General features: G+C 27.1%; 1 protein-coding gene across 2 annotated transcripts; it reads right to left on the minus strand.

Annotated features, from left to right (window-relative positions):
- Nucleotides 1–740: 740 nt before the first annotated feature.
- Nucleotides 741–8434, minus strand: LOC127286247 (small integral membrane protein 14). Of its 2 annotated transcripts, none has more exons than XM_051312620.1 (5): nt 8267–8434; nt 5730–5835; nt 3652–3706; nt 3253–3395; nt 741–2537 (listed from the first exon to the last, which is right to left on the minus strand). In XM_051312620.1, exons 2-5 carry the CDS (start codon nt 5802–5804, stop codon nt 2496–2498), a joined length of 315 nt encoding a protein of 104 aa, XP_051168577.1. In that variant the 5' UTR covers nt 5805–5835; nt 8267–8434; the 3' UTR covers nt 741–2495. The 2 variants fall into 2 exon arrangements, with proteins under 2 accessions (XP_051168577.1, XP_051168578.1); XM_051312621.1 differs by having other exon boundaries at nt 8123–8379.
- Nucleotides 8435–26297: the final 17863 nt, after the last annotated feature.

Raw genomic sequence — 26297 nt, forward strand, 5'->3', positions numbered from 1 at the left:
CATTTTTCTTGCAATTTGAAGTTGCATTATTTTTAAAAAAAATCTGCAATCAATAAATAATATTTCTCTATGCACCTTGATTATTATTCAAGAGTTTATTTAATAAAATATTTAATTATTTTTGAAAATAATTTTTAAATTTCAGTAGGTTAAAATAGGTTAGTAGTGGTAATATTGTCAAAATCACAGAAGAAGGGAAAGATATAGAATACATTTTTGGAAAATAGATATTATATCGATTTGACTAAAAATTGTTTTAAAAAAACCTAATATTTAAATCATAAAAGTAAAAAATCCTCTTAAGTTTAAATCGAATAAAAATTACAATTATATTCCCGGTGAAATTTTAATTCTTGTTTAATATCAACACTAAAGTTAATCAGTTTAAACTAAAAGAAAATATTTTCGTTAAAAATAAAACATATTTTACTAAATATACTTTGGAATAATAATGAAGGTGCAGACAGGAATATATTGATTACAGAGTTTTTAAAAGTAATTAAGCAACCTGGTAGACTGTTATTTTTCTTTTATTATACAATTTTGTGGTTTTTCAATCTTGAAAATATCAAAAATAATATCAAAACTTTATTTTCTAATTAAAATTTTGAATTTAAATCAATAATAATAATTAAATATACATTATGTATTTAAAAATAAAAATAATTATCTTTTCAAAGTTTTATAAAATCATTTTATATAAATGAGAAAAAAGGATGAAGAAAGAAAAATTATTGACATAAGAAAACTTGAGATTTTTATTACTGAAAATATTGTGCAGGAATGTACAAAATCTTTGAGATTATTTTCATTTGTAGAAACAGATATACTTGTACTTTAAAGGTAAAAATTTAAAGTTTTATCAAATTTTCACATATTGCTCGAATTACATTAACGGATTTAAATGATACCAATTAAAATTGTATTTTTCAGTTTTATTTTCCCCTTAATGAAAACGAGACATGAAATAATTCTGCACAATAGAAGAAAATATTTTCCAAAAAGATTGTTTTCCTCAAATAAACAAATCAAATCTAGTTTTTTAAAATTCAGAGATTCTGGCGTTTTTTTATCTACATATGTGTCGAAAAAATACCTATATATTCATTACACCAAATTAAATTATATGTTACTTAAATTAATTTAAACTTTAATTAAAGAATGAAAGACCTTGGATTAAATAGTAGATTTTTTAAAAACTAAACTCTCTTAATAATAATAATAATAATTATTATTATTATTATTATTATTATTATTATTATTATCATTGAAAACAATTTTTTAAAAACTGAACTAAAATTATCCCAGCCCCAATAAAAATTTACATAAATAAAGATAATATATTAAAAATAGCATTTTTGTTTTAAAAAATTATAAATTTCTTTTTGCAAGTAAAATCCCCACTTGTGAAATAATTTTTTTTTCTTCACAAATCTTGGGGTTTTTACTGGCAATATAATATCATAATAAAATATCAATGATCAAATCGATATTTATGAAATTTTTTTTTATAAAAATCGATAATTTGATCTACAAACATCAATTTATTAAAATCATCTCTTGAATTATCCAAGTTTCTCTAAATAAATTGAAAAAATAACTTTTTTTAAATTTCGATAGTTTTATTACTGTGTGTTATTTTTTTTTTAGTTGTAGTAATTGTCATAAAAGACCCTACACAAAATGTATTAGAAATGGTTTACCGGTAATTTTTCCATTGCACAAGGGGTAATTCTCAAAGGTTTCATTTTATATACATACATTAATAATTTTTACCAAAAATTAGGGGGTAAGTTTAAACCCGAATCACAGCTAAACTACTTAATTTTTGAGCTTAACTAAATTATAACTTTACTTGGAAATAATAAATCTGAAAATATAGGAAAAATTAACAGTAGGCCATTTCCAATGTATTTTGTGAGCAATTACTGCAATTCTTTGTGATATCTAGATCACATAATTTTTAGAAAGACTAGTCCAATTAATACTGGATTTATATATTTTAAATTAAAGTAAGACAATTTCGTTTTTTAAGTAAAGTTAATAATAAGAAAAAGTCAAGAATAGCATATTTTAGTGTCGATTTCTATTAACGACTTCTAACAGTAGAAAAATGTGTAGATTTTTTCTCTATTTACAAATTCTTTAGGAACGATGAAATATATCAAATTTAAAAATTCTCATTATTAAAATATCTTTTAAAGATATGTTTTTCAACAGACATTTTTTATGCAAAATTTTATCAAATAACTAGTTATTTTTCTCTATTTCTCTCTCTCTCTCTCTCTCCCCCCCCCCTCTCTCTCTCTCTCTGTCTTCTATCATTTGGTAGAAATTTGAATTTTTCAATTTCTAGCCTCCATTGTTAGTAATACTTTTTTAAAATTCGTGTCCATTGGTGTTCCAGTCAAATGCAAATTTAATGATTGTTAGTTAAATCGTTGAGTGATTAAAACTGCAATCAAAATCCTCGCCAAATGTTATTTTTTTGGTCCTTAGTGAATTGTTGGTGGTGTTGGAGGGTCATCATTTGAACCCTAATTTTTCCATAAAAGATTTCAAAATAATTTTAGAAAGAAAGAAAGGATAAGTGAATTTAAAAAATAGTGTTTTTTATTGTTTAAGTAGAAGATATTAGAAAGCAAGTGAAGGAATAGTTAGACGGAGAGAAATAGATGGTACGGGGTACTATCTAGATAGTACCAGGTTCCATATTGGATCTTACATATACGGACAGCAATCTAGATTCTATCAGTTACAATCCAGATTGTACGGAGTAACGTCTTGATTGTAGTGGGTAACATAACCATACTTTTTGTAACATCTTTGATAGTATCGAGTAGCATAATGATAATACCGGATAACATCTACTTTTTACCATCTTACACGGAAAAAAAATTTTTTCGCCATAACAATTAAACATTTCGTCAAAAATGAACCAGCGATATTGTATTGACAAAATGGCTGATCAGAAAGATTGAACTCTAAATTCACTATAACCGAATTGGATAAACTTTCGGCTGCTGCGGTGAAACTTATTCACAGCTTTGGATGTTTCGTTCCTTTATATTAATTATATTCCCAAATAGCTCGTTCTCGTCGTAAAATTTTTTTCCGTGTAAGATCATAAATTCATACCATCTATTTCTCTCCGTGTACACATAAGAAAGAAGAAAAGGTAAAATGAAGAAATAGAATCTGAATTAAAATGATTTTAGAATTAAAAAATTTTTCAAAATAAAGGAGACTTACTGATCCACCACGAGGGACTTTCATATCATCCGGTTGCTTCCGTCTCAAAGATTTTGGCCTAAGTGCGAAGATGATCATCATTACCCCAAGCATCACAAATAACATGAAGAAATTGTCACTTGGTGTATTTGACGGTCCAGGCACTAAAATAATAAAATATACAATTTTTAATTCATATACAGAAAAAATGTATATCAAGACTTTAACATCTTTTTCTTTTACTTCTTCGAATAATTTGTTTAATAAATTTATTTCAATAATGTTCTTTGTTTTTTCCATCCTATTTGTCCTTTGTTTATTAAAATTTTTTGAAAAGTACAAAAAAATGTTTAAATAGGTAACTGAAAATAGAAATTTTTTAAGTTAATTTTTGTCCATTTATTATTTAAACATACGTACACCTTGAAACGGTGAAACATTCATTGTCAGTACAGTAACCCTGAGTTTGCCGCAACTAAAAAGAAAATTAAACAAGCCGTTATAAACTAAAAATAAAATTTTCCATTAAAATCGGAAAAGAAATTATGAATAAATGAAGAGGATAAACTCATATTATTTACATGTCATTTTTTTCTCAATTTTTATCTTTTAACTTTTAAGAAACTGATCATCGTTAATAATACATTCAATTAATGTAGTAACTAATGCTAGAATATAATTATAATTTTCAAAATTGTAATTGTAAAATATAATTTGTAAAGCGCCAATCAATTAGAAGAATAACAAAAATCAAAATTTTAATAAGATTTTATATTTTTATTATATATATATATTTTATTTTTTTGTCCATGAAATTATCAAAAACGTAACATTTCAATTCATGTATATCTTAAAAATTGTAGGTATTAACTTAAATTGTTTTCTTGGAATTTAAAAATTTTTAATATTTATTAGAAATTGTATACCTAATTTATTTATTTCTTAAATAAAGTTTAATTAATAATATTTATAATGAAATACGGATATTTCTTTTCTTTAAATAAAACATTAACGACAACGTAATACATTAAAACTTTTTTTATGTTACATTAGAATCCTAATACACGCAGATTTATAATTTATTTATATTCACTAAATTAATATTGCTACACTTTATTTAACAAAAAATATAAATAATTATTTATTATATTGTAAAATATATGAATGCCAGCCCATGAAGTTTCTGTGATTTCCTATACGATACAAATTTGTTGCTTAAAACGTAAAAAAAACAACAAACAAAAATAAATAACAAAATTAGCTTCAGTCCTAGTGAATCAATTAAGAGAACTTAGAAATTTTAGCCTAAAGTAAAGTATAATACCTAATTTTAGATTTGATTTTTAGCAAATAAATCAATTTTATAAAAATGGCAGACCAATAATTTAGACAATAATAAACTCAGTAATAATTATAATACTTATTACTGTATTTTACTAAAAATATTAATTTTTGTTGCACAGATTAGGAACATGAAGGAGCAAACCATGACGTTTCGGCACTTTAAAAGCAAAATTATTAAATTATAAATGAAAATCACTCTTGGCATTTGTTTGTAAACGTAGAAAATAGCTTTTTACATTGGATTTATGTGCAACTGATTTCTCAAAAAAACATGAGGCACATAAAATTGTTCACTATGCGGAAAAAAGAAAGAAAAAACCTGAACTCATAAACAGTTCTATCAGATAATTTGAAGTGCAACAAAAATGAGTCAATGCTAAACGACATAGAACGTGGCGCCATCTTATTGACACAATTTTTGTTGCACATCAAATTGAGTCTGAATTAAACTCATTTTGAGAATAGAAAGATACTGTACTAATTTAAAAGTGATTTACAGTTTAGTTTTGTTAATTATAGAAAAAAATGGATTAGAGAAAAACGTGATTTAAAGCTTCTGTACCCCAAATATTTCACCCCCTCTCTCACAAAAAATATTGGTCCAAATTAAAAATTAAATAAAATTTTTTTTTCACCTGGATGACTTCACCTGAAATCCTTCGAATAAATTAATAAGTAACAAAATCTAACTAAATGCAATTAATTAAATTTATTCAGTTAAATGAATAACTAATAAAGAAGAATTAAAATTCAATTTTTTAAAAAAACAAGTCAAAGAATTTGAAATTTTAAGTATTTTAATATTTTTTAATTTTTTTATTTATAGTTAAAAAAAAACTTGAAAAAAATTTAAAATTTTGGGAAAACAATTTGTTTGAATTGATATATCTTTTGAATGGACGGATAAGACAACTGTTAAAAAAGAATGTTGTAATTTCAATAACTGCTGAGTATAAGAAAAACATTGACTTGTCTCGCAATTCGTTACATAATATGAAATAATATTATTTACAAAACAATGATTTTAATAAACAATCTTTATATTTATAACTTATTGATAGCATGTTTTAGCAGAAATTTCATATCAATTTTACAAGTAAATTAAAAAATAAATTACTGTTTCATATTCAAAATTTTATCATTGTTCAACTTACAAAGGATAAAAGACGTTGCATTGCCAAATGATGATTAAACATGCATTCGCATGGATCGAAATCCTCGTTGCTCATTGTTATTGAATTTTTTCTTTCAGGAAGTAAACTGCAATAAAATTGTTTTTAACTTTAATTTAAAAAAGAATCGAAGAAACAGTCGAAACAAAACTTTTACATCTTCTCACTTTCATATTTTTATTTTTAACGCTTAATAAGAATAACATTTTTTTACGTGGAGTAAGAAACGATTTTCAAGATTATATAAATCGTTTCCTACAGTCAACAAAGTTAAATATTTTTTTTAAATATAACCTTTAATGATTCAAAATTCATTTTTATTTTTTTTTCTACGAATGTAAAAAAATTAATTTTCTCAATAATAATAACAATATAATAATAATAAATTGAAATTTTTTTTAAATAAAGAAAATATTTATCATATTTAAAATAATTTCATTTCTTTAACAATTTCAGTAGAAAAATCTTTCCATGGAATAATTTATCTATATAAATAATGACGCAATAGTCACCAAGCGAAAAGCTGATAATAGATAAATTTTTTTTTTTAATGAAAAAGGTTTTTCGAAAAATTTTTTATGCAATAATTTGTATTTATTAACGTCATTTATACCCGGAAATATAGACATACTGAAAAAATAATTAATTCACATTTAAAAAATTAAAATATTATTTTTAATAATATTCACTAAAAGAAGCAATTTTTAGAAAATTTTTAAAAATTTAATTTAAATTTTGTTTTATTTATTAAATTAAAAAAAAATTTTTTACTAATTTGTCAGAAAAAATTTTAAACTATCAAAAATTATTTATTTATATGATACAAAAATTTTCATATCACTTCCTTAAATTTTTTTTTTGAAATAATCCGATTTAAGTGAATGATGAATTTTTAATTAAAATTATTTTTTAAACAAATAACCATATTTAATTAATTACTATGTATGTAATAATTATTGTAATATTTAAATTATTATTAAATAAAAAATTTTCTGTTTTTAAAACTAATATAATTATTTAATTTTGTTCAGAGCTATGTTTTATATACTAAGAACATTATTTATCAGTAGAGGAAGTGTCCATAAAAAAATGTGCTCTCACGAATAACAAAGTAGATAATTTATTATTACAGTCTTTGGAGAATATCACCAGTTTGAAAATTTATTTTTAACAATTAACAACAATTAATTTTAATTAACTTTTTAGAAACAACAAATTGAAAAAAATTAGGAAATTACTATGAGAGAACTAATAATATAAATTTCCAAAAGAATTAATAAATAAAACTCAAATGAAGACATTATATAATTCTATGTATAGTATTTTTTTCTATATTTATAAAGAAATTTTTTCTTTATTTAAATTTTTAAGTAATATGTTGAATTGTGAAAAGCACATAAAATCATTTTATAATTTTAACATATTTTTTTAACAAAATACTACTATTTCAGGATCTTTATATTGAATATGTACATGTAAATTAGTAAATTATCTTATCTAATCGTATCTTAAATAAATGAATTAATAATTGACCCCACAAATAGAATAATTAATTTTAAATGTATGAAACTGCTTATACGTAACTAATAATAAATATAAATGTTTTTTATTGTATTTAAATTTAAATATAATTTTAATATTTAGAGAATTTTTTCTGCTGTATGGGTATTCTTGAACTATACATTTTTTGTAGAAAAATATTTCAACTTTACTTGAAGTATAAATAAAGGTAAAAAATGTACCCTTTTAAAAAGAACAAAATTTTATTTTTAATTTCCTTTTTTATGGTTAAAAATTTTTTTCTTTAAATGTTTATACCATTGAAAAGTATGTAAAAAACTTGGAAAATTCATGTTCTTTAAAAATTATGTGTTTTGTTTTATTTTAAAGAAACTACAGGCTACAACATAATTTTTACTCCCTTCTGATCCTACATTTTTTTAAGTAAATTAATAATCTTTCGTATTTGTAGTTGTATCAAAAAGGACAAAATTTTATGTAAACTTTTAACTAGCTTTAACCAGATATATGTAGAATTTGAATCATTTTTTACTTAAAAATTTTAATTTAAAAAAATGTTAATTGGTATTTATAAAACATTAAAATAACAGTAAAATCTCCACAAATTTACAATTTTGAATTAGGCGCGATTCATTAAAAATAAAAAATGACCAACAACAACAGTTACAGCTCAAAGAATTAATTGAACTGACCTTTACGAATAATAAACACTGTCAATAGAAAATAATTATTTGAAGAGATAAAACTTCGTACTACTTTTGCATTTAAATGATACATTTTAGAAAATATAAAAATATAGGGTAACTATCTTGACGTGGCAAACTCTTTCACGAGAAATATTAATGCAAAATTACCTTCTCAATTGACAATATAGTGATAAAAATTGACGTCTGGAGAAATACTGATCAGTTAATTTTTGATAAAAATAACCAATTAACGAAAAATGTAACAAGAACCTTTCACTGTTGACACTTGTTAAATAAATAACTGTGAAATACCTGCGTGTCAAACGAAAGCTTGATTCCAAGTCAATATTGTATTTATCTTTGGCTTTGACGTTGCAGCTTACATTCGCCTTTTATCAACCATCTTGTATATTTCCCCTCGTTTCAGATTGGCTGCACTACCATTTCCTATAATATTTGCTTTTTAAGGTAACCTCCAATTGGCTGAAATGTTTCCTTCCTCGCAAAAATTTACCAATTAAAGTAATCTGTTATAAAGGAATGTAAATTGTTTTCGATTGAAACATACTCTTCACTGGACAGACGCAGACGATTTAGTTCTAGATTTGAAACTACGCGAATGTTATTCGACCACGTGTAACATTTAAATTTCTCTACGCAAGATATACGTATATGGGAAAATCTCTGGAACTTTTAACTATTATGTCCCTCGCGTATATTTTGTTAATTCCAATGAAATTTTACCTGGTTTTTGTTGGAAAAATCAATACTTGATACGAGCAATCATTTCCAACAGGTTTCACATTAATTTATTAAATAAATAAATAATTATTTAATTTTCAATGCACGATTTTCAACAATTTCTACTTGTCCCTAACCATACTTTGTGGTGCTTTAAACGATAAAACTTTATTATTAAAAAAAATTACCAGTTCTAAGATACGTCATTTTAAAGTTAATTAAACGATGAACACATTTTCGCAAGAAAATTAACATTTTGTAAATTGTAAAAAAAGTTATAAGCTTTTAAAAGTTGTCCCTCACTTTTAACCTTTTTGACTGCAATCTTCTTATTTAGCATTTTTCTTTGATAAGACAATTAGCACACCAAAATAACTTATGAGAAATTAAAGTTCAAGTCATTAGAATTATTTTGAGACATATTAAATTGATGTGCCTCGTGTCTTAAAAAAATTATTGTAATTTTAATAACAGAAAACACGTGTGTACAAAATGAGAATTTTATTTTAAATAAATGTTGAAATTATTAACCAAATTTTATCATTTTTAAAAAATTGTAACTTCACAGTAATTTCCTTTCCATTGTTTTTCATTCCAAAATCAACCACCTGTTGAATACTTTTCTGTTTTAGGTTAACAATAATTTGCAATTTTAAATAATTAATAACTTTTTTAAGACAAAAAATTTTATCTGTCCACTTCACAGTGGGGCAGAATGTTAAAAAAGTTGGCATTAAATGTATTTTTCATTGAAAAGTATTGATATTAAAGATTTTAAAGTTTTTTGGGTCGCTGATTACGAATATGAAGTCAGTTTTTAAAAATTCAAAATAGCGGATCCAATATGGCGGACAATTTTTAAAAAAATTAGTTTGATTTCTATAAAATTTGGTATCTAGGGGTTTTTGGGGTCGCTGATTGCGAATCTAACGTCAGATTTTTAAAATTCAAAATGGCGGATCCAATATGGCGGACAATTTTTTCAAAATTGTTCGATTTTTATAAAATTTGGTATCTAAGGGTTTTCGAGGTCGCTGATTACGAATCTAAAGTCGGATTTTTAAAATTCAAAATGGCGGATCCAACATGGCGGATATGTTTTTTAAATTTCAACGAAATCGTTTGAAACTAGATATTCGTGTGTTTTTGGGGTTGATGATTACGAATATGAAGTCAATTTTTTAAAACTACGAAATAGCAGATTCAAAATGGCAGATATTAAAAAATTAAATCTCTCATCGAATTTACTGCTATTTGAACGGTTCATTATTTCAACGAGTTCTTTTTTCTTTAAGCATGAAGCGTGCTTGAAGTCGTTCCTAATATAAAAATTACAATAATTTATTTTTAATTTCTACACTAATTACAAATATTTACTTAAATTAAAAATACTTATGCGACGAAGAAATTCAAAAATTGTAAGAATATTTATTTATCCCATTTTATAAATTTCAATTATAAACTTTTAAATATAAAATTAATAATATAAAACATTTTAAAATCAAAATCTTATTAAGTTTAATTTTTAAAGGTTAACAAATTTTCTTAAAACAAAGTATACACTCATTATTGAAAATACATATTTCTGTATTTTGCAATGTGTCCAATAAAATCACTTTTTCTCGAAAAATCGCAAATATTCGCAAAAATTTCAAGCAGATTCAGAAACCTGGAATCAAAACATAATAAAAAATTCAAGAATTAATGCTTGGACTAGCTTGGAACATATCTAAAATGATTAATGTTTACAGAAAATTTTTCAATTTTTGAATTTCAGAAGCTCGTTTCTTTTAAGAATTTTAATAATTAAAATATTATAAAATACGATTTTATCTTTTCTATAATATAATTAAATACCTGAATTTGAAGATTCCATGATAAATAATTCAAAATCTGTCACATTGTACGTTTTAATCAGGTTACAAACCTTACCTTGATAAATAAACAAAAAAGCGCGAACATAACTGTTGAAAATAGGTCGACATTAAAACATATTTCTATGAAAATCCGCAGTTAAAAAGGGCTAAAAATTATATTTCATCAAACTTTGACTTATTGTTTATTGAAATAATGTAATTAAAAGTTGGAATTGAATTTTTCAATTTTTCATTTTTTGCCAACTTTTTATGCATTCTGCCCCACTGTGCACTTATATAATTTGAAATCTTCGTACTTGAAGTTTATGTTGACAGAGTTTCAATACTGTGCTCGAAAAAAAGAATTTTTTTTTTCCTTTATTGAAAAGTTAAAAGTTCCAGAGATATGCCCATATATGGGCATATCTCTAGAACTTGTAAACTTTGAGATATTACAAATATTAATTTTTTTTCAGGGCACATTCGTGAAACAAATTTTATTGTCTTTAGTATTGATCAAATACTATAAAAAAATTTGCGTAACTCATTTTTACACATTGTTACGCAGCACAGTGGGCCTTATTTCAAAAAAACCTGCCCAAAATTTCTAGATGTGTTTAAAACTGACTGAAATTTGTTACTCGCGGATTTTTTTGGTCGCTGATTACAAATCCGACGTTAGTTTTTCAAAATTCAAAATGGCGGACGACTTTTAAAAAAATTGATCGAATTTGTCTGAAATTTGTTACTCGTAGGTTTTTTGGGTCGCTGATTACGAATCTGAACTTAGTTTTTCAAAATTCAAAATGGCCGATCCAATATGGCGGACAACTTTTAAAAAAATTGATCCAATTGGCCTGAAATTTGTTACTTAGGGGTTTTCGTAGCTTAAGTTTTGTAACCATGTACATAAAATTTAAATTTTCATTACTAATATTTAAAATGGTGTATCAAATATGTCAGAAAGATATTTTCAATTATTCAATTTTTATAAAAATTTATGCCTAAGGTTTTCTGAGGTCACTGATTATGAAACTGAACTTATTTTAAAACCCAAATATATTATTATAATATAAACTAACACTACTTTATGTTACGTTTAAAATGATTTAATGCTACAGTTTCGAAAATTTTATGTCCTATGGCTTATTAAGTCATAAGTAAATGTAGTTTATAACAATTTTTGATTTTTTTAAAAAATTTTTCAAAAATTTGGTTTGCAATTTTGGATCCACCATTTTGAATTTTGAAAAATTAAGTTCAGATTCGTAATCAGCGACCCCATGAACCCCCGAGTAACAAATTTTAGGCCAATGGGATCAATTTTGTAAATAGTCATCCGCCATTATGAATTTTGTAAAACTAAGTTCAGATTCATAATCAGCGACCCCAAAAACCCCCGAGTAACAAATTTTAGGCCAATTGGATCAATTTTTTTAAAAGTCATCCGCCATATTGGATCCGCCATTTTGAATTTTGAAAAACAAAGTTCAGATTCATAATCAGCGACCCCAAAAACCCCCAAGTAACAAATTTGAGGCCAATGGGATCACTTTTTTAAAAAGTCGTCCGCCATATTGGATTTGCCATTTTGAATTTTGGAAAATTTTAAATTCAGATTAGTAGTCGCAGCGACCCCAAAAACCTTCGAGTGAGAAATATTAGCCAGATTTAAACACATATATTAGTTAATACTTACTTTTCTTCACAAACTATGCGTCGCGTCGGACAGTTTAGGTTTATATTAATTATTAATTATACAGTTTTAATGAAGTGTGCAAAGGTTAACGATTTTTCTGTATACTTTTATAATGCATGAGAAGAGATAACAATGAGTTGGGAGCATTTAGCAGCAAAATTCAACATGTGCTTTTCAAATATGTGGTTTTTTGATATGAGTTACGTTTTAAAATTTAATGTTTGAAGTCATTGCATTCTTTGTGTAAAGAAGGCACACATTCCTGTATGGGTTCAAATTACTTCTTATTAGGTAGATAATATAATCCCGTTGTACCGTTACTCAAAAACCTTCGTTAAAAAAGTTATATCAGTTTAACTGCTAACTTGTAGAAATTTTGAAAAAGTTGTCTCGCAAGTGTGAAGCTACATAGTTTTTATTCAATTTGAGGCACATCATTGTTTCATGGATTTTTTAGTTCTTTACACTCCCACCTACTTCTATTGCAAGCCACAAGACACACAATTTTTCGTTAAAAAAGTTACAGTCTATAAACTAAAAAAAACAGTCAATATCACACACTAGAAACTGTCGATTTCACCACTATAACTTACGTTCGTCATTTCCTACATAATTAAAAAAATTATATAACACATGATACATTTAAAAAGCCCTATAATTGGTCAAATTATGGTAATGAAAAATTATTAAAAAAATTCTTAAGGTATCATAATGAGCGATAACATAAAGTTTAAAAGTTCTAGAGATATGCCCATATATTTTGTTAAAATAACGAGACTTTTTAACTTGGCGGCTCGAAATACCTTTACATGTTAGTTTAATGATTATATTATTTTGCATCTCACAATAATTTATATAACAATATTGTATATGGTATTATATTCTCTTTTCATATGATGAAATTGGAGGTCCATCTGCAATTGCATCTCCGATTTTTTTGAAACTTTTTTTTCTTTTATTACTAACTGAGACTACTTTCATGATTTTTTTCAAATTTTTTAGCAAGCCGTTTCTGAGATATGAATTTTTCAGAATTTCAATGACTTTATTTTTGAATAATTCCTTAAAAATACATCAAACTTTAATGTTTTTTTCAAAACGTGTGTTTTTAAACGTACCTACTACTTCAGCAATTCCATGGGATGTGATCACAAGAATTTTGGATGATCGGAGCAATTTTAATTAAACCTTCTCCATATATGTTCCTTTATTTTTAATATATTACTGTAATATTACGTTCTACTTGAGTATGTAGATACGGAATGAAAGCCCACAAGGAGTTTATCAAAATTTTTTTAGATTTCTCTAATTCAAATTTTTTGGCACTTTTTTAAGAAAACAATGTAACTTTTTCTTGACATCCAATTCATATTGGCCCATTAAGGCCCAAGTAGAAACTAACAATTCAGTAACGAAACTATTTCTTTCATGTAAATACAAGTTTAAATCAATTTACATTGTAAAAATGCATATAATTTGACATTTATAGTACTTAACCTAAATGTCACATATAAGTATTAAAATTCTTGTATTTAGAATGTTTTTTTGAAAAATTTTCCCCTTATAAAACATTATTTGGACATAAACAACACAATAGTTAAAGAATTACGCACTGTTGTTTCAATTTCAAATAAATTTTCAATATCAAGGAAATAATGACCGTTTGGTGAAATAGGCATCTACAGCCGCCATGTTGTCACTTTAAATTTAATATACATGTATCTTAGATTTCAATACCTGTAGTGCATATTCGCTTCATACGCATGTATATTAAATCTAATACAGATTTTTCTAACAGTGTAGCGCGCGTCGAACCCGGATTTAATCCCGAGTCCCTCCAAATTTATTTTCAAATATATCTGCAGAATGCTAGAAATCGAAAAACAAGCAAGGCAACAATGACATAAATAAACAAGAAGGGGTGGACATTTATATTACATAAATGTGATGTTCCTGTCAGGAACATTATGCTTCCTCACAGAAAATATTTAATTTAATTTACATTAAAAAAAAAGTGTTTAATACTTTTAATTTAATTTATTTCAATTTCGATTTTGCATAATTTTTCTTAAATTTTTCTTTTTCTTAAGTTCTTTCGAATAATTTATTTCGAATTTATTTACGTTTTGTTGAAGTTAAAAATAACGATTAATTTTATAAATTTAGGTAAAATATATAGATCAATCAATTAGTTTCTATGTAAGGAATGCAATTTTGCGTAAAATTTTTGTAAATTTTTTTAAAAAATAAAAATATTGATTTCATCTATAAATATAGGTAAAATATGAACTTAATATAGGTTGAAAAATTCGTTTTAACTCAAAAAATACGTTTTTAAAATAAATGAAATGAAATTTTTATAATAAAAAGCTTTTTTATCAAAAAATGTATTTTTAACTTTTTGAAAAAATAGTTTCAAAAAAAATTGTGTGGATATTTTTGGAAATCCTTGTGTCCGATTTTTGGTATTAGTAAGTAGAATTAGCATGCAAAATTTCAGGGCGATCCGTCAACATTATTGTTTGAGATAATTTGTACACAAAAAGCGGTGCCATACACACACACACATATATCCGGACATTTGTTCCTCATGTCGAAATATAACTACATATATTAGTTCTCGACTTATTAGTAATTTAAAAAATTTTGTTTTTCAAAAAAACTCAAAATATGTAAAAAAATTTTTTTTTTTTAATTCGAAATATTTTTTTTCTAATTCTATACATAAAAATAGGCATTTTTTATCTTGAAAATTTTTTTCTAAAGCTAACCGTTCTCGACTTATTACTAATTACAAAAAGTGCTGATTTTCAAAAAAATCAAAATATGTCAAAAAAAAAAAATTTTTTTTTTATGTCTAAATATTTTTTTTCTAATTCTATACATAAAAAGGCACATTTTTCTTCTTAACAATTTTTTTCAAAAATCAATCGTTCTTGAGTTATGACTAGTTGAAAAAAAGTGCAGTTTTTTTAAACAATTGTCCATATCTTTGTTACAAATTATCGTATTAAAGTTTACGAGGAATCATTTTAAAGGTGATAAAATTAGCTTTCAAATGGCTTATCAACGATTAAAATGTGATGACTGGTTTAAAAACTGCAGCGATTTTAAAATTACAAAAAAAACCGGAAATTTTGGATTTTTATTTTGAGCAATTAAACAATAAAAATTTTTTTTTTTTAATGTCTGTTTTAGATATCATAAAAGTAGAAGATATAAGCTTTCAAAAAAGTCCTCACTCATTATTATATCTTTATTAGCAACCGAAATATAAAACTTTTCGCCAAGCGTAAAATTCTCAAAGGTGGGCAAAATCTGCTGAGCGGCACTATATATATATATATATAAAACTTTTATATATACTAAAACTATTCCTTTAGGAATATTATCCCTGGCAGATTAGGAAAACCGAGTTGTAACCGAATTGGGTTAAAATTCGGTTACGATTCGGTTACGTTTCGGTTCATTGTGAAATATTATCGTTAATCGACGAAATATGTAGTAAATAACTATTAGGAATGGTTAATATACATTTAGAGTGCTTATTTATGCAATAATAATAATAAATTAAGATATAATTAATTAATATATAAGTGTTTTAAGTGTACAGTGCATACAGTTATTGATTTACCATATACAGGGTGTTCCAAAAGTATGGAAACTTGCAAATATCTTGAAAAGTACGAATTTTTGTAAAAAATATTCAAGACAAAAGTTGATCCAAACAAAAAGATGTACATCTTTGAAACCAAAAAATTGGGCCCGGAGCCCAATGTTGGGCCCTACAATGAAAAAAGTGGTTTTCTTAAATGAGACCACTAATTTTCAGTATCAAATTCGTAATCCCCATGAAATTCTGCGTTCAGACATGTAGTATAAGTGCCCAAAATATTGGGCCCAATCCAAGATATTGGGTCCAAAATTTATCAACAGATAAATAAATTTTAAAAAATCGCATCTTGGAGGGATTTTGAGATCACAGGATTAGAAATTGGAAGCTAATTTTCAAATTGGGCATAGAGCCCAATGTAAGATTTCGCCGCCCAATGTGAGGCCCACGGTAAAAAAATTAGTTGTCCTAAATAAAACCCATTAATTTTCAGTATCCAATTCGTAATCCCCTTGAATTTCTTGGGTTAGACTTGTAGTAAAAATGGCAAAAATATTGGGCCCAATGTCTGGGATTAGGCCCAACATTTTTCGTTAAATAAATAAATTTAAATAATCGCATCTTTAGGAGTTTTTGGGGTCACAGGATTAGAAATTCGAAGCTAATTTACAAATTGTACACAAAGTCCAATGTAAGATTCCGCGGCCCAATGTGAGACCCACATTAAAAAAAATTAGTTGTTTAAATAAAACCAACTAATTTTCTGTATCCATTTCAGAATCGTTATGAAATTCTGGATTTAAACTTGTAGTACAAAAGCCAAAAAATATTGGGCCCAATGTCTGGGATTGGGCTCGACATTTTTTGACAAATAAATAAATTTATAAAATCGCATCTTTTGGAGTTTTGGGGGTCACAGGATTAGAAATTCAAAGCTACTTTTCAAATTGCTCAATGTAAGATTCCGCAGCCCAATGTGAGGCCTACAGTAAAAAAATTAGTTTCCTTCCATTTCGTAATCGTTCTGAAATTCTGGGCTTAGACTTGTGGTACAAATTCCAAAAATATTGGACCCTCACATTGGGCTGCAGAATCTTACATTGGGCTCTATGCTCAATTTTTAATCCTGTGATCTCAAAATCCCTCCAAGATGCGATTTTTTAAAATTTATTTATCTGTTGATAAATTTTGGACCCAATATCTTGGATTGGGCCCAATATTTTGGGCACTTATACCACATGTCTGAACGCAGAATTTCATGGGGATTACGAATTTGATACTGAAAATTAGTGGTCTCATTTAAGAAAACCACTTTTTTCATTGTAGGGCCAAACATTGGGCTCCGGGCCCAATTTTTTGGTTTCAATGATGTACATCTTTTTGTTTGGAACAACTTTTGTCTTGAACATTTTTTACAAAAATTCGTACTTTTCGAGATATTTGTAAGTTTCCATACTTTTGGAACACCCTGTATATGTATATTACCATCAGCGGCAGCTGTGATACGCGCGTTAAACCCTAGATGGCGTTAAGGATGAATTTGTGAATGAATTTCTACACTGAGAGACCTTTTGCACCGCATCAGAACTACGTGTGTGACTGCAGCGCCACTATAGGTTTTGGTGCGCTGCATTCTAAATTTTGTATCGTGACTGCCCAAAAATGAAAATGAACCTTTCGGCAGTCAATTTTTTGGACAGCTACGCTCCAAAAATTGTACGGCTGCAGACCAAAAACGTAGTTTCATAGCTGACCGCTAGAATGCTCCGCAGCCGTCTGTCGAAAGTCTATTACGGTGCAAAAGGTCTCTCAGTGTAAAATTATGCCCTTGAGTGTCAAATGTGTAAGTGAATATTTAAGTTTTAAAAAAATAGATCAATTTATTAAAACAACTTTTTTGATTTGTACAAATATATGAAGTACTTAATAACTCTGACATAAAGAGTCAAATGAATGCCTATATAAGGTGAGTAGTGTAATGATAGGTTAAGCTATGATATTTAATGTAAAATTAAAATTGAAATTTTTGACACAAAAAAAACTTTTTTTTTCTCAATGAAATGAGAAAGTTTTGGGAAATGCACTAATTACGGCGCGATTCGAGTCAAAACACCTTTGAAATAGAAAATTCGACATTTCTATTGTATAAAGTCAATTTAAGACTTATTAATCTAAAAGGTTAAGTTATTTAGATGTTAAAAAAATGTTTAACTCTATAAAAATCGATTATTTAAACAAATATGAGAAATTAAAACTAATACCGTAATTTTCTATTGCGGCGCGTTTCTATCAATTTCGGTGACCAAAATTACGTGTATTTTCAAGATACTTTGCCCGCCAAAATTGGAGCCAATAGAAATCTTCAAAATGTTTCATTTACGGTGCGGAAAAAAATTTGATCTCAAATATTTAAATTAATAATTGTTTAAATGTGCATCTTTATAAGTAATTGAGTCAAAAAAGATTGAAATAATGTTTTTAATCATTTTGTAACAGTTATATTAAATGAATATTAAATGAATCTATACCGAGTTGCGTTTTTCTTGTGACAAACACCCGTGTTTTTGTTACGCATCTAAATACTTTTCTCTTCCATGTTAAATTTCCGCCCTTTTGTCGCGCAACTAAACATCTTTCTTTTATATATAAAAGACCCCTGTGTTTTGTATCCTTCTACGTCTATATACTGTATTTCTAAAAACATACAAATAGAAGCGAGAAATCTTTTATGACACTAGAAGAGCTTACACCCCCACGAAACAAAATGCTCTCTTTCTAATTTTCCTATGTGACGAACCCCTGTGGTATCACCACATTAGAAGACCATAAACACTCTTCTACAGCTGCGAATAACCATAGTCGTACTATTTCTATCTTGTATTAGAATGGTTTACACCCCCCTTTTTTACGTTCAACTGAGAGAGAAGGACTTAACTTTGGCTTCCAAAATAAGGGTGAAAAATATATAGTACGACAATAAAATATTATCTATTCTCTTACGAAAACTCAGTACAAAAGGACTACATTTTCATGGAGAGATCAGTTCTCAAATCATCTTCATACGTATAACATCAACTTCATTCTTGGTACCAGTCGACATCTTCTAGTTCAAATGCATAATTCTCTTATACGAAAGTGAAAATCAAGTGTCAAAACCCTCTACATTAAACGAGGATAATTACTTCTTATTACATTGGGCAATTATCTATTCTTCCTTTATTTGGAAGAGACTCATTATTGGGAGATTCATCACGCCTAATAGAACTCCGGACCTGCGGTTATACCAGCTATGGGATTCCGTTTAGCAACGGCGCTAAGTAGTGCTACGCTACGCTACGCTACGCTTAGCTACTCTACGGATTCTTCTAATTAAAAAACAACTTAAAAACAGGGTAGTACAACACAGTACAGTACAGTACAGTACAGTACAGTACAGTACAGTACAGTACAGTACAGTACAGTACAGTACAGTACAGTACAGTACAGTACAGTACAGTACAGTACAGTACAGTACAGTACAGTACAGTACAGTACAGTACAGTACAGTACAGTACAGTACAGTACAGTACAGTACAGTACAGTACAGTACAGTACAGTACAGTACAGTACAGTACAGTACAGTACAGTACAGTACAGTACAGTACAGTACAGTACAGTACAGTACAGTACAGTACAGTACAGTACAGTACAGTACTTATATTACAATTTAAAAAAAACGAACAATCATCTCCATGCTTAACATAAACATTTATTTTAAACCACCTCTATAACAACTGTTGCTATGGTAACCGTTTCCATAGCAACCGTTGCTAGGGTAATCAACAACACTAGTAGATCCCAACAGGTGGTTGTTGGGTGTCGACGAGTCTCATGTCTCAATTTAGAGAAGTCTCAAGCCTCAATTGCGACAAGTCTCATGTCTCAATTGAGACGAGTCCTAAGTCTCAATTGTGACTTAAAACTCGTCAATTGAGACAAATCTCAAGTCTCATTTGAGAAATAATAATTTGCCTTTTCAACAGGCAAGGGGTTAACCACTTTATTTTAACCCTTTTATTACCCTTGGATACATTGTAAACAATTTTTACCGCCATCTTAAATAATTATGGTAACGAAAACTAAAAAAAATTTGATTTTTTGAAAAAAACTCAGTGTATTCTCCTCTTAAGTGAATTTTGAATCTAAATAAATTGTAACCTAATTATAAAATTAATCACTATTCTCTTTCTTTCCTGTACCCTTAGTTCAGAGCCTTCTGCTCTGTAAATGAAACAGGAATTCACTGAATCACCGAGCGGCCATAAATAAAATTAAATATTATTTCGTTAGTTATTTCTCTATTTGGGACGTAACATTAGTAATAAATTTTTTTTATATTTGTACATATGAAAAAAGTTGTTTTAATAAATCGATCTATTTTTTTAAAACTTATATTCACTTACACAATTGACACTCAAGGGCTTAATTTTAGAAATTCATTCACAAAGTAATCTTCAACGCCATTTAGTGTTTAACGCGCGTACCACAGTTGCCGCTGACGGTAATATACATATATGGTAACTCAACAACTGCATGCACTGTACACTTAAAACACTTATTATTAATTAAGTATATCTTAATTTATTCTTATTATTGCATAAATAAGCACTCTAAATGTCTATTAACCATTCCTAATAGTTATTTACAACATATTTCGTCGATTAACGACAATATTTTACAAGGAACCGAAACGTAACCGAATCGTAACCCAATTCGGTTACAACTCGGATTACCCAATCCGCCAGGGACGGAATGTTTGAAATAAATAAAATTAATCTTTCTCATTTCATTGAGGAAAAAAAAAATTTTTTATCCTGAAAAAAACTTTTTTTTGTGTGAAAAATAATCTTTCTCTTAATTTGAGAAAGATTAATTTTGACACAAAAAAAAACTTTTTTCCATTAAAAAAATTTTTGTGAGTAATACATTATTTTTTATATTTGTACAAATGAAAAAAGTTGTTTTAATAAATCGATCTATTTTTTTAAACTTATATTCACTTACACATTTGACACTCAAGGGCTTAATTTTAGAAATTCGTTCACAAAGTCATCCTTAACGCCATCTAGGGTTTAACGCGCGTACCACAGCTGCCGCTGACGGTAATATACATATATGGTAACTCAACAACTGCATGAACTGTACACTTAAAACACTTATTATTAATTAATTATATCTTAATTTATTCTTATTATTGCATAAATAAGCACTCTAAATGTTTATTAACCAATCCTAATAGTTATTTACAACATATTTCGTCGATTAACGACAATATTTTACAAGGAACCGAAACGTTCTTACGTGTAATAATTTCTTTATAATAAATAAATTGTCACTATTTAACTAAATACACAAATTTTGTCAAATATTTTCACAATCACTACTGCAATTTATTTCTGTAATTCATTTTTTTTATTTTTCACAAATATATCCGGAAGATATTGCCTAAATATGTATTTTTAACAATTTAGAATAATATTTCCTTTCGATATTTCTAGAATTTTAATGAATAATCTTTTCAAAATATTTCACTTAAAAATTTGTAACATATTTCATTTTTTTATTTTGCAAATATTAAAAAATAATATGTCAGTAATTTTTCATCCTCACATTTTCTGAACATTTCGCTGAAATTTTTCGTACAATTGGAACTGCAATTTTTCTTATAGGCGGACATTTCATTGCTTGCATCAAAATTTCATGGACCTTTCATTGAAATATTTCGAGTCTTTCAATGAAATATTCAGGACAAATTCAGGAAATTTTATGTGCTGTGTGGGATTGCAAGTATAAATATTTACTAAATTTTCCGGAAAGTTTCGGTGCTGTGGGGGATTCCTTGTAGGGACCTATCTAGGATTTTCCAGTAGGGAATTTGCTTATAGTAGGTCATTTTTTGCTTATAGGGGTAAAAACAACCCTTAAATGAAAGGTGATAGGAAATCTTGTACAGATTAATAATTTTTTATGAAACCAGGTATCTCGGGGTTTTCCGGGTCGCTGATTAGGAATCTGATGTCAGATTTTCAAAATTCAAAATGGCGGATCCAATATGGCGGTCGAAATTTATAAAAATTCACCAATTCATTTGAAAGTTGTTACTTAGGGGTTTTTGAGGTCGCTGATTACAAATATGATGTCAGATTTTCAAAATTCAAAATGGCGGTCGAAATTTATAAAAATTCACCAATTCATTTGAAAGTTGTTACTTAGGGGTTTTTGGGGTCGCTGATTACGAATATTATGTGATATTTTCAAAATTCAAAATGGCGGATTCAATATGGCGGTCGAAATTTATAAAAGTTCATCGAATTTACTTGAAACTTGTTACTTGAAGGTTTTTGGGGTCGCTAATAAAGAATATGATGTCAGATTTTGAAAATTCAAAATGGCGGATCCAATATGGCGGTCGAAATTTATAAATATTATTTATTCATTATAAAACTTCGTATCTAGGGGTTTTTGGGGTCGCTGAGTACGAATCTGAAGTCAGATTTTTAAAATTCAAAATAGATTTAATAATGTGGAAGATTAGAAAACAATATATAAAAAATAAAAATTTCCACATATGTGTTTTTTGTATATTGGACACTTTTTTAATGACAAAACAGGCTTTGTAGTAAGTAAGAATATTTTTATTAGAGAACAGTAATAAGCTCAAGTAAAATGAATTTAAAGATGTGAAGTGATTGTTTAAAACTGCTGTGCAAAGTAAAAAAGTCTACAATTGTCATTTGTTTTATGTACTATTTTCCGTAACTATGCAACTGAAAACGAACATATAAACAACTTTCTAATCTTCCACATTATTAAATCTATTTTGAATTTTAAAAATCTGACTTCAGATTCGTACTCAGCGACCCCAAAAACCCCTAGATACGAAGTTTTATAATGAATAAATAATATTTATAAATTTCGACCGCCATATTGGATCCGCCATTTTGAATTTTCAAAATCTGACATCATATTCGTTATCACTCCCAGAGAAATGTTTTATTTGAATTAAATAAAATATATTTGACTTAAATAAAAATGCATATTTGTCTCAGAGCCTACTAAAGTTTTCTTTGTCTCAAATAAATTTTTATATTTAAATTTGAGACAAATAAATTTTTATTTGCTACAAATATATTTTATATTTAGGACAAATAAATAAAAAGTTTTGAATGTAATATATTTAATTGCAAAATTGCCTGGTATTCAGCCAAATATTCTGGAATTGATATAATTAAAATTTATAATTCAAATTGAAAATCTTAAATTTTTACATTTCGTGGTTATTTTTTGTATGTTCCGTGGATATTGTTGAAACATAACAATTTCCATTTCTCTGTGTCAATGATAAGTTGATTTGAATTCTGCTTCACATTTGAGACACAACAGGGAGAAAGGCACTCAAAATAAAAGGAAAGTGTGATTTAATTAATAAACACTCGCGAATAAAAACATTTCTTTAATTATCCTGAAATTAGCATTTGTTTTAATCAAATAATAATCAATCCTTGTACAAACAACTGCTTGGTCGCGTTAATCTGTCACCTCGTTTTCACTACGTCCGACATCTTTAAAGTTATATCGTATACAGTATTCTGCGCATGCTTGCGTTCAACTCGAATAAACTTTTATTTGAATTAAATATATTATTTATATTTTTATAAATTTCGACCGCCATATTGGATCCGCCATTTTGAATTTTGAAAATCTGACATCAGATTCCTAATCAGCGACCCGGAAAACCCCGAGATACCAGGTTTCATAAAAAATTATTAATTTGTACAAGATTTCCTATCACCTTTCATTTAATGGTTGTTTTTACCCCTATAAGCAAAAAATGACCTGATCTAGCAAAAGGGCCAGACAGGGGTATCTTTTTTTTGGTCCTAGTTTCTGAAAATCATTGATTTTTTCGTGTGTGAAAAATCGTGTCGGACGGTGTAATAAAACATAAAATTTAAACCGTGCCTTATTTATTTATTGATCACAAAAGCCCGCAGTCATTATTTGACCATAAATGGGCAACTACATAAGCTTACAAAATAATATAAAATTTTTTACTATTCTAACGAATCAATATAAGAATGAAGCGATATGGTAAATTGGCCGATAGAATTAAAAAATAAGTCTAGATCGGGTTCCGGCTTTTTGAACATATTATTAATATGATAACTCGCAAAGTTGAAAAGGTGCAACTCTCCCGAATTCAGTTCGTATTAAAGGTAAACTAAAAGGTTCATTTTGACGCGACTCAAGTCTAGGAACTCTGAAGGTGATTCTCTCTAGAATGTTAGGCGCATAAATTTGCGATGATAAAATCTTGAACATAATCATACATGCAGCAAAGATTCTTCGTTGATTAATCGATTTAAAATCGAATCGAATACATAGTTCGTTATAATCACACCCACGTGGTGGATAGTTTCCATCACATTTGAAAACTAAAAATTTAAGGAACCTCTTTTGAACTTTTTCTAACATTTCATTGTATTTTTGAAATTGAGGATTCCAAATAAGTGAATTATATTCTACTTTAGATCTGACAAGAGCGAAAAATAAAGTAGTCAGTGTTTCTTGCCTATAAAAATGTTTGGCTGTTCTGAAGAGGTATCCCCAAGCTCGAGACGCAGATAAGAATTAATATTTATTTATCCTATATTTTCAAATTATCTGTTAACATTAATGTTTTTAAGGAATCAAAACACATGTGGTCAGAGGCTATATATATATTTTTATAAGTATATAAAGTATAATTACTTTAGAAGTAATTTTTATAAATCATTAAAAATGACCGTTTTTTTATAATATCTAAATGAAATATTGACGAAATCCCTTCTTTCATATCTTTTTCTTCTCAAAATTTGATCTTCTTTTAAGAAATAAATAGAAAAAAAAATTTGAGTACCTATACATTTTATGTTTAAAGATGTTTTTAATTTGTGCTGCATTATCTATTTGTGCTCAATTTGCAGAATGCAGCACAAAATTTGTTAAATGAAAAATAATACGTTTTAAATATTTCCGAATAAAAAAATGCTGTTATTGAATTTTAAAATTTAATTATTTTGAAAATTTTTTAATTTTTCGTGACTGTTATGATTGTTTCTTTTTATGATAGACTAGCACAATTCAGCACAAAATTTGTTTTTAAATAATAATAATTTTTAATATTCCTGAGTTAGAAAATCATATTTTGAATTTAAATTTGTAATCTAATATATTATATTAAGTACATTCAATATGTGAATATGTAATATGTAAGTTGTAATATGTAATATATATGGGTGATTCTCTGCGTAGCGCACAACTTACTTTTTTTCATGTTGTGAAAGAAAAATCACAAATAATATTCACATAATATTTCGATTCCAATGTAAAAAGGTAATTTCTGTGACTACAAACAAAAACTAATAGTTATTTTTGTATTTAACATTATAATTTTTCGTGAAAAGTGGTTTTTAAGGTTGAAAACGTTAAAATTTGACCTGTCCCCACAGAATGTTTAAACAAAAAAGTTAATATTTTTAGCAATGTGCACTTATAAATACAATTTCTATAGCTATTTAAGGATCAGTTTCACCAACTCCGGTTAAAAGTTAATCAGCGATTAAATCCCTAACCGACCAATCATGAGCGGTTAAATTGGCTTTAATCGCCGATTAACTTTTAACCGGAGTTGGTGAAACTGGCCCTTAGTATTGTATATTGTAGTGGAATTGAATAAAAAAAAACGTTTGATCAAAAAAAAATTATTTTCTTTTTTTTTGCTATTTATACTTAACTGCACTTTCGTGTGTTATTCTGCGTTTTATTATTAAAAATTGAATTATTTTAATAAAAGTCAAATGTTAATATAGTTCTACTTCAGTAACAGCAAAAGTTATACTCCTTAAGTTGATCCATGAAGAGAGTAATCAATTTTCTAATTGATTTATCCTTTTTTTACACAGTTCAAGATTCAAATTTGTACAGGGCATCACAAAATCGTCTCCACCGGCATCCACCGACCCTTCAATATTATTTAAAAAAATAGAATATAATTAAATAATAAAGGTTAAATAAAGTGTAGTTATATTATTTTAGTCTATATATATGTGAAACATATGAAACCGATTAAAAATAAATGATAATTTTCTCAAAAAAAAAATAAAAATTATTAACGTTCGTTCCACCGGTTCGACCGACCCCAGCGGCTCCACCCGCCACAAAATATCGACCGTCACTAGTCCAAGTTTAATATACACATTGAAACAAACGAAATTCAAAATATTTGTTATAAACTATCATAGCTCCGGTAAGTTTACTATAACTTACCAAATAAATTTCTATAAATTACCGTATAAATTTCCATAAATTACCGCAAAAAATTTCCATAAATTACCAAAATAAAATTTTTAATTG

This window comes from Leptopilina boulardi, unplaced genomic scaffold (assembly GCF_019393585.1).
Source record: "Leptopilina boulardi isolate dan_hultmark-lab unplaced genomic scaffold, ZJU_Lbou_2.1 LbouV2_351, whole genome shotgun sequence".
In the NCBI taxonomy this organism is placed as follows: domain Eukaryota; kingdom Metazoa; phylum Arthropoda; class Insecta; order Hymenoptera; family Figitidae; genus Leptopilina; species Leptopilina boulardi.

What these genes read in the sequence shown, in the direction of transcription:
- LOC127286247 (XM_051312620.1), bottom strand. Translation starts at nt 5,804, where the DNA reads ATGAGCAACGAGGATTTCGATCCATGCGAATGCATGTTTAATCATCAT. An exon ending in TGCAACGTCTTTTATCCTTT is followed by an intron (nt 3,707 to 5,729) that starts GTAAGTTGAACA and finishes TTTTCTTTTTAG; the next exon opens with TTGCGGCAAACTCAGGGTTA. An exon ending in AAGTCCCTCGTGGTGGATCA is followed by an intron (nt 2,538 to 3,252) that starts GTAAGTCTCCTT and finishes TGGAAAAATTAG; the next exon opens with GGTTCAAATGATGACCCTCC.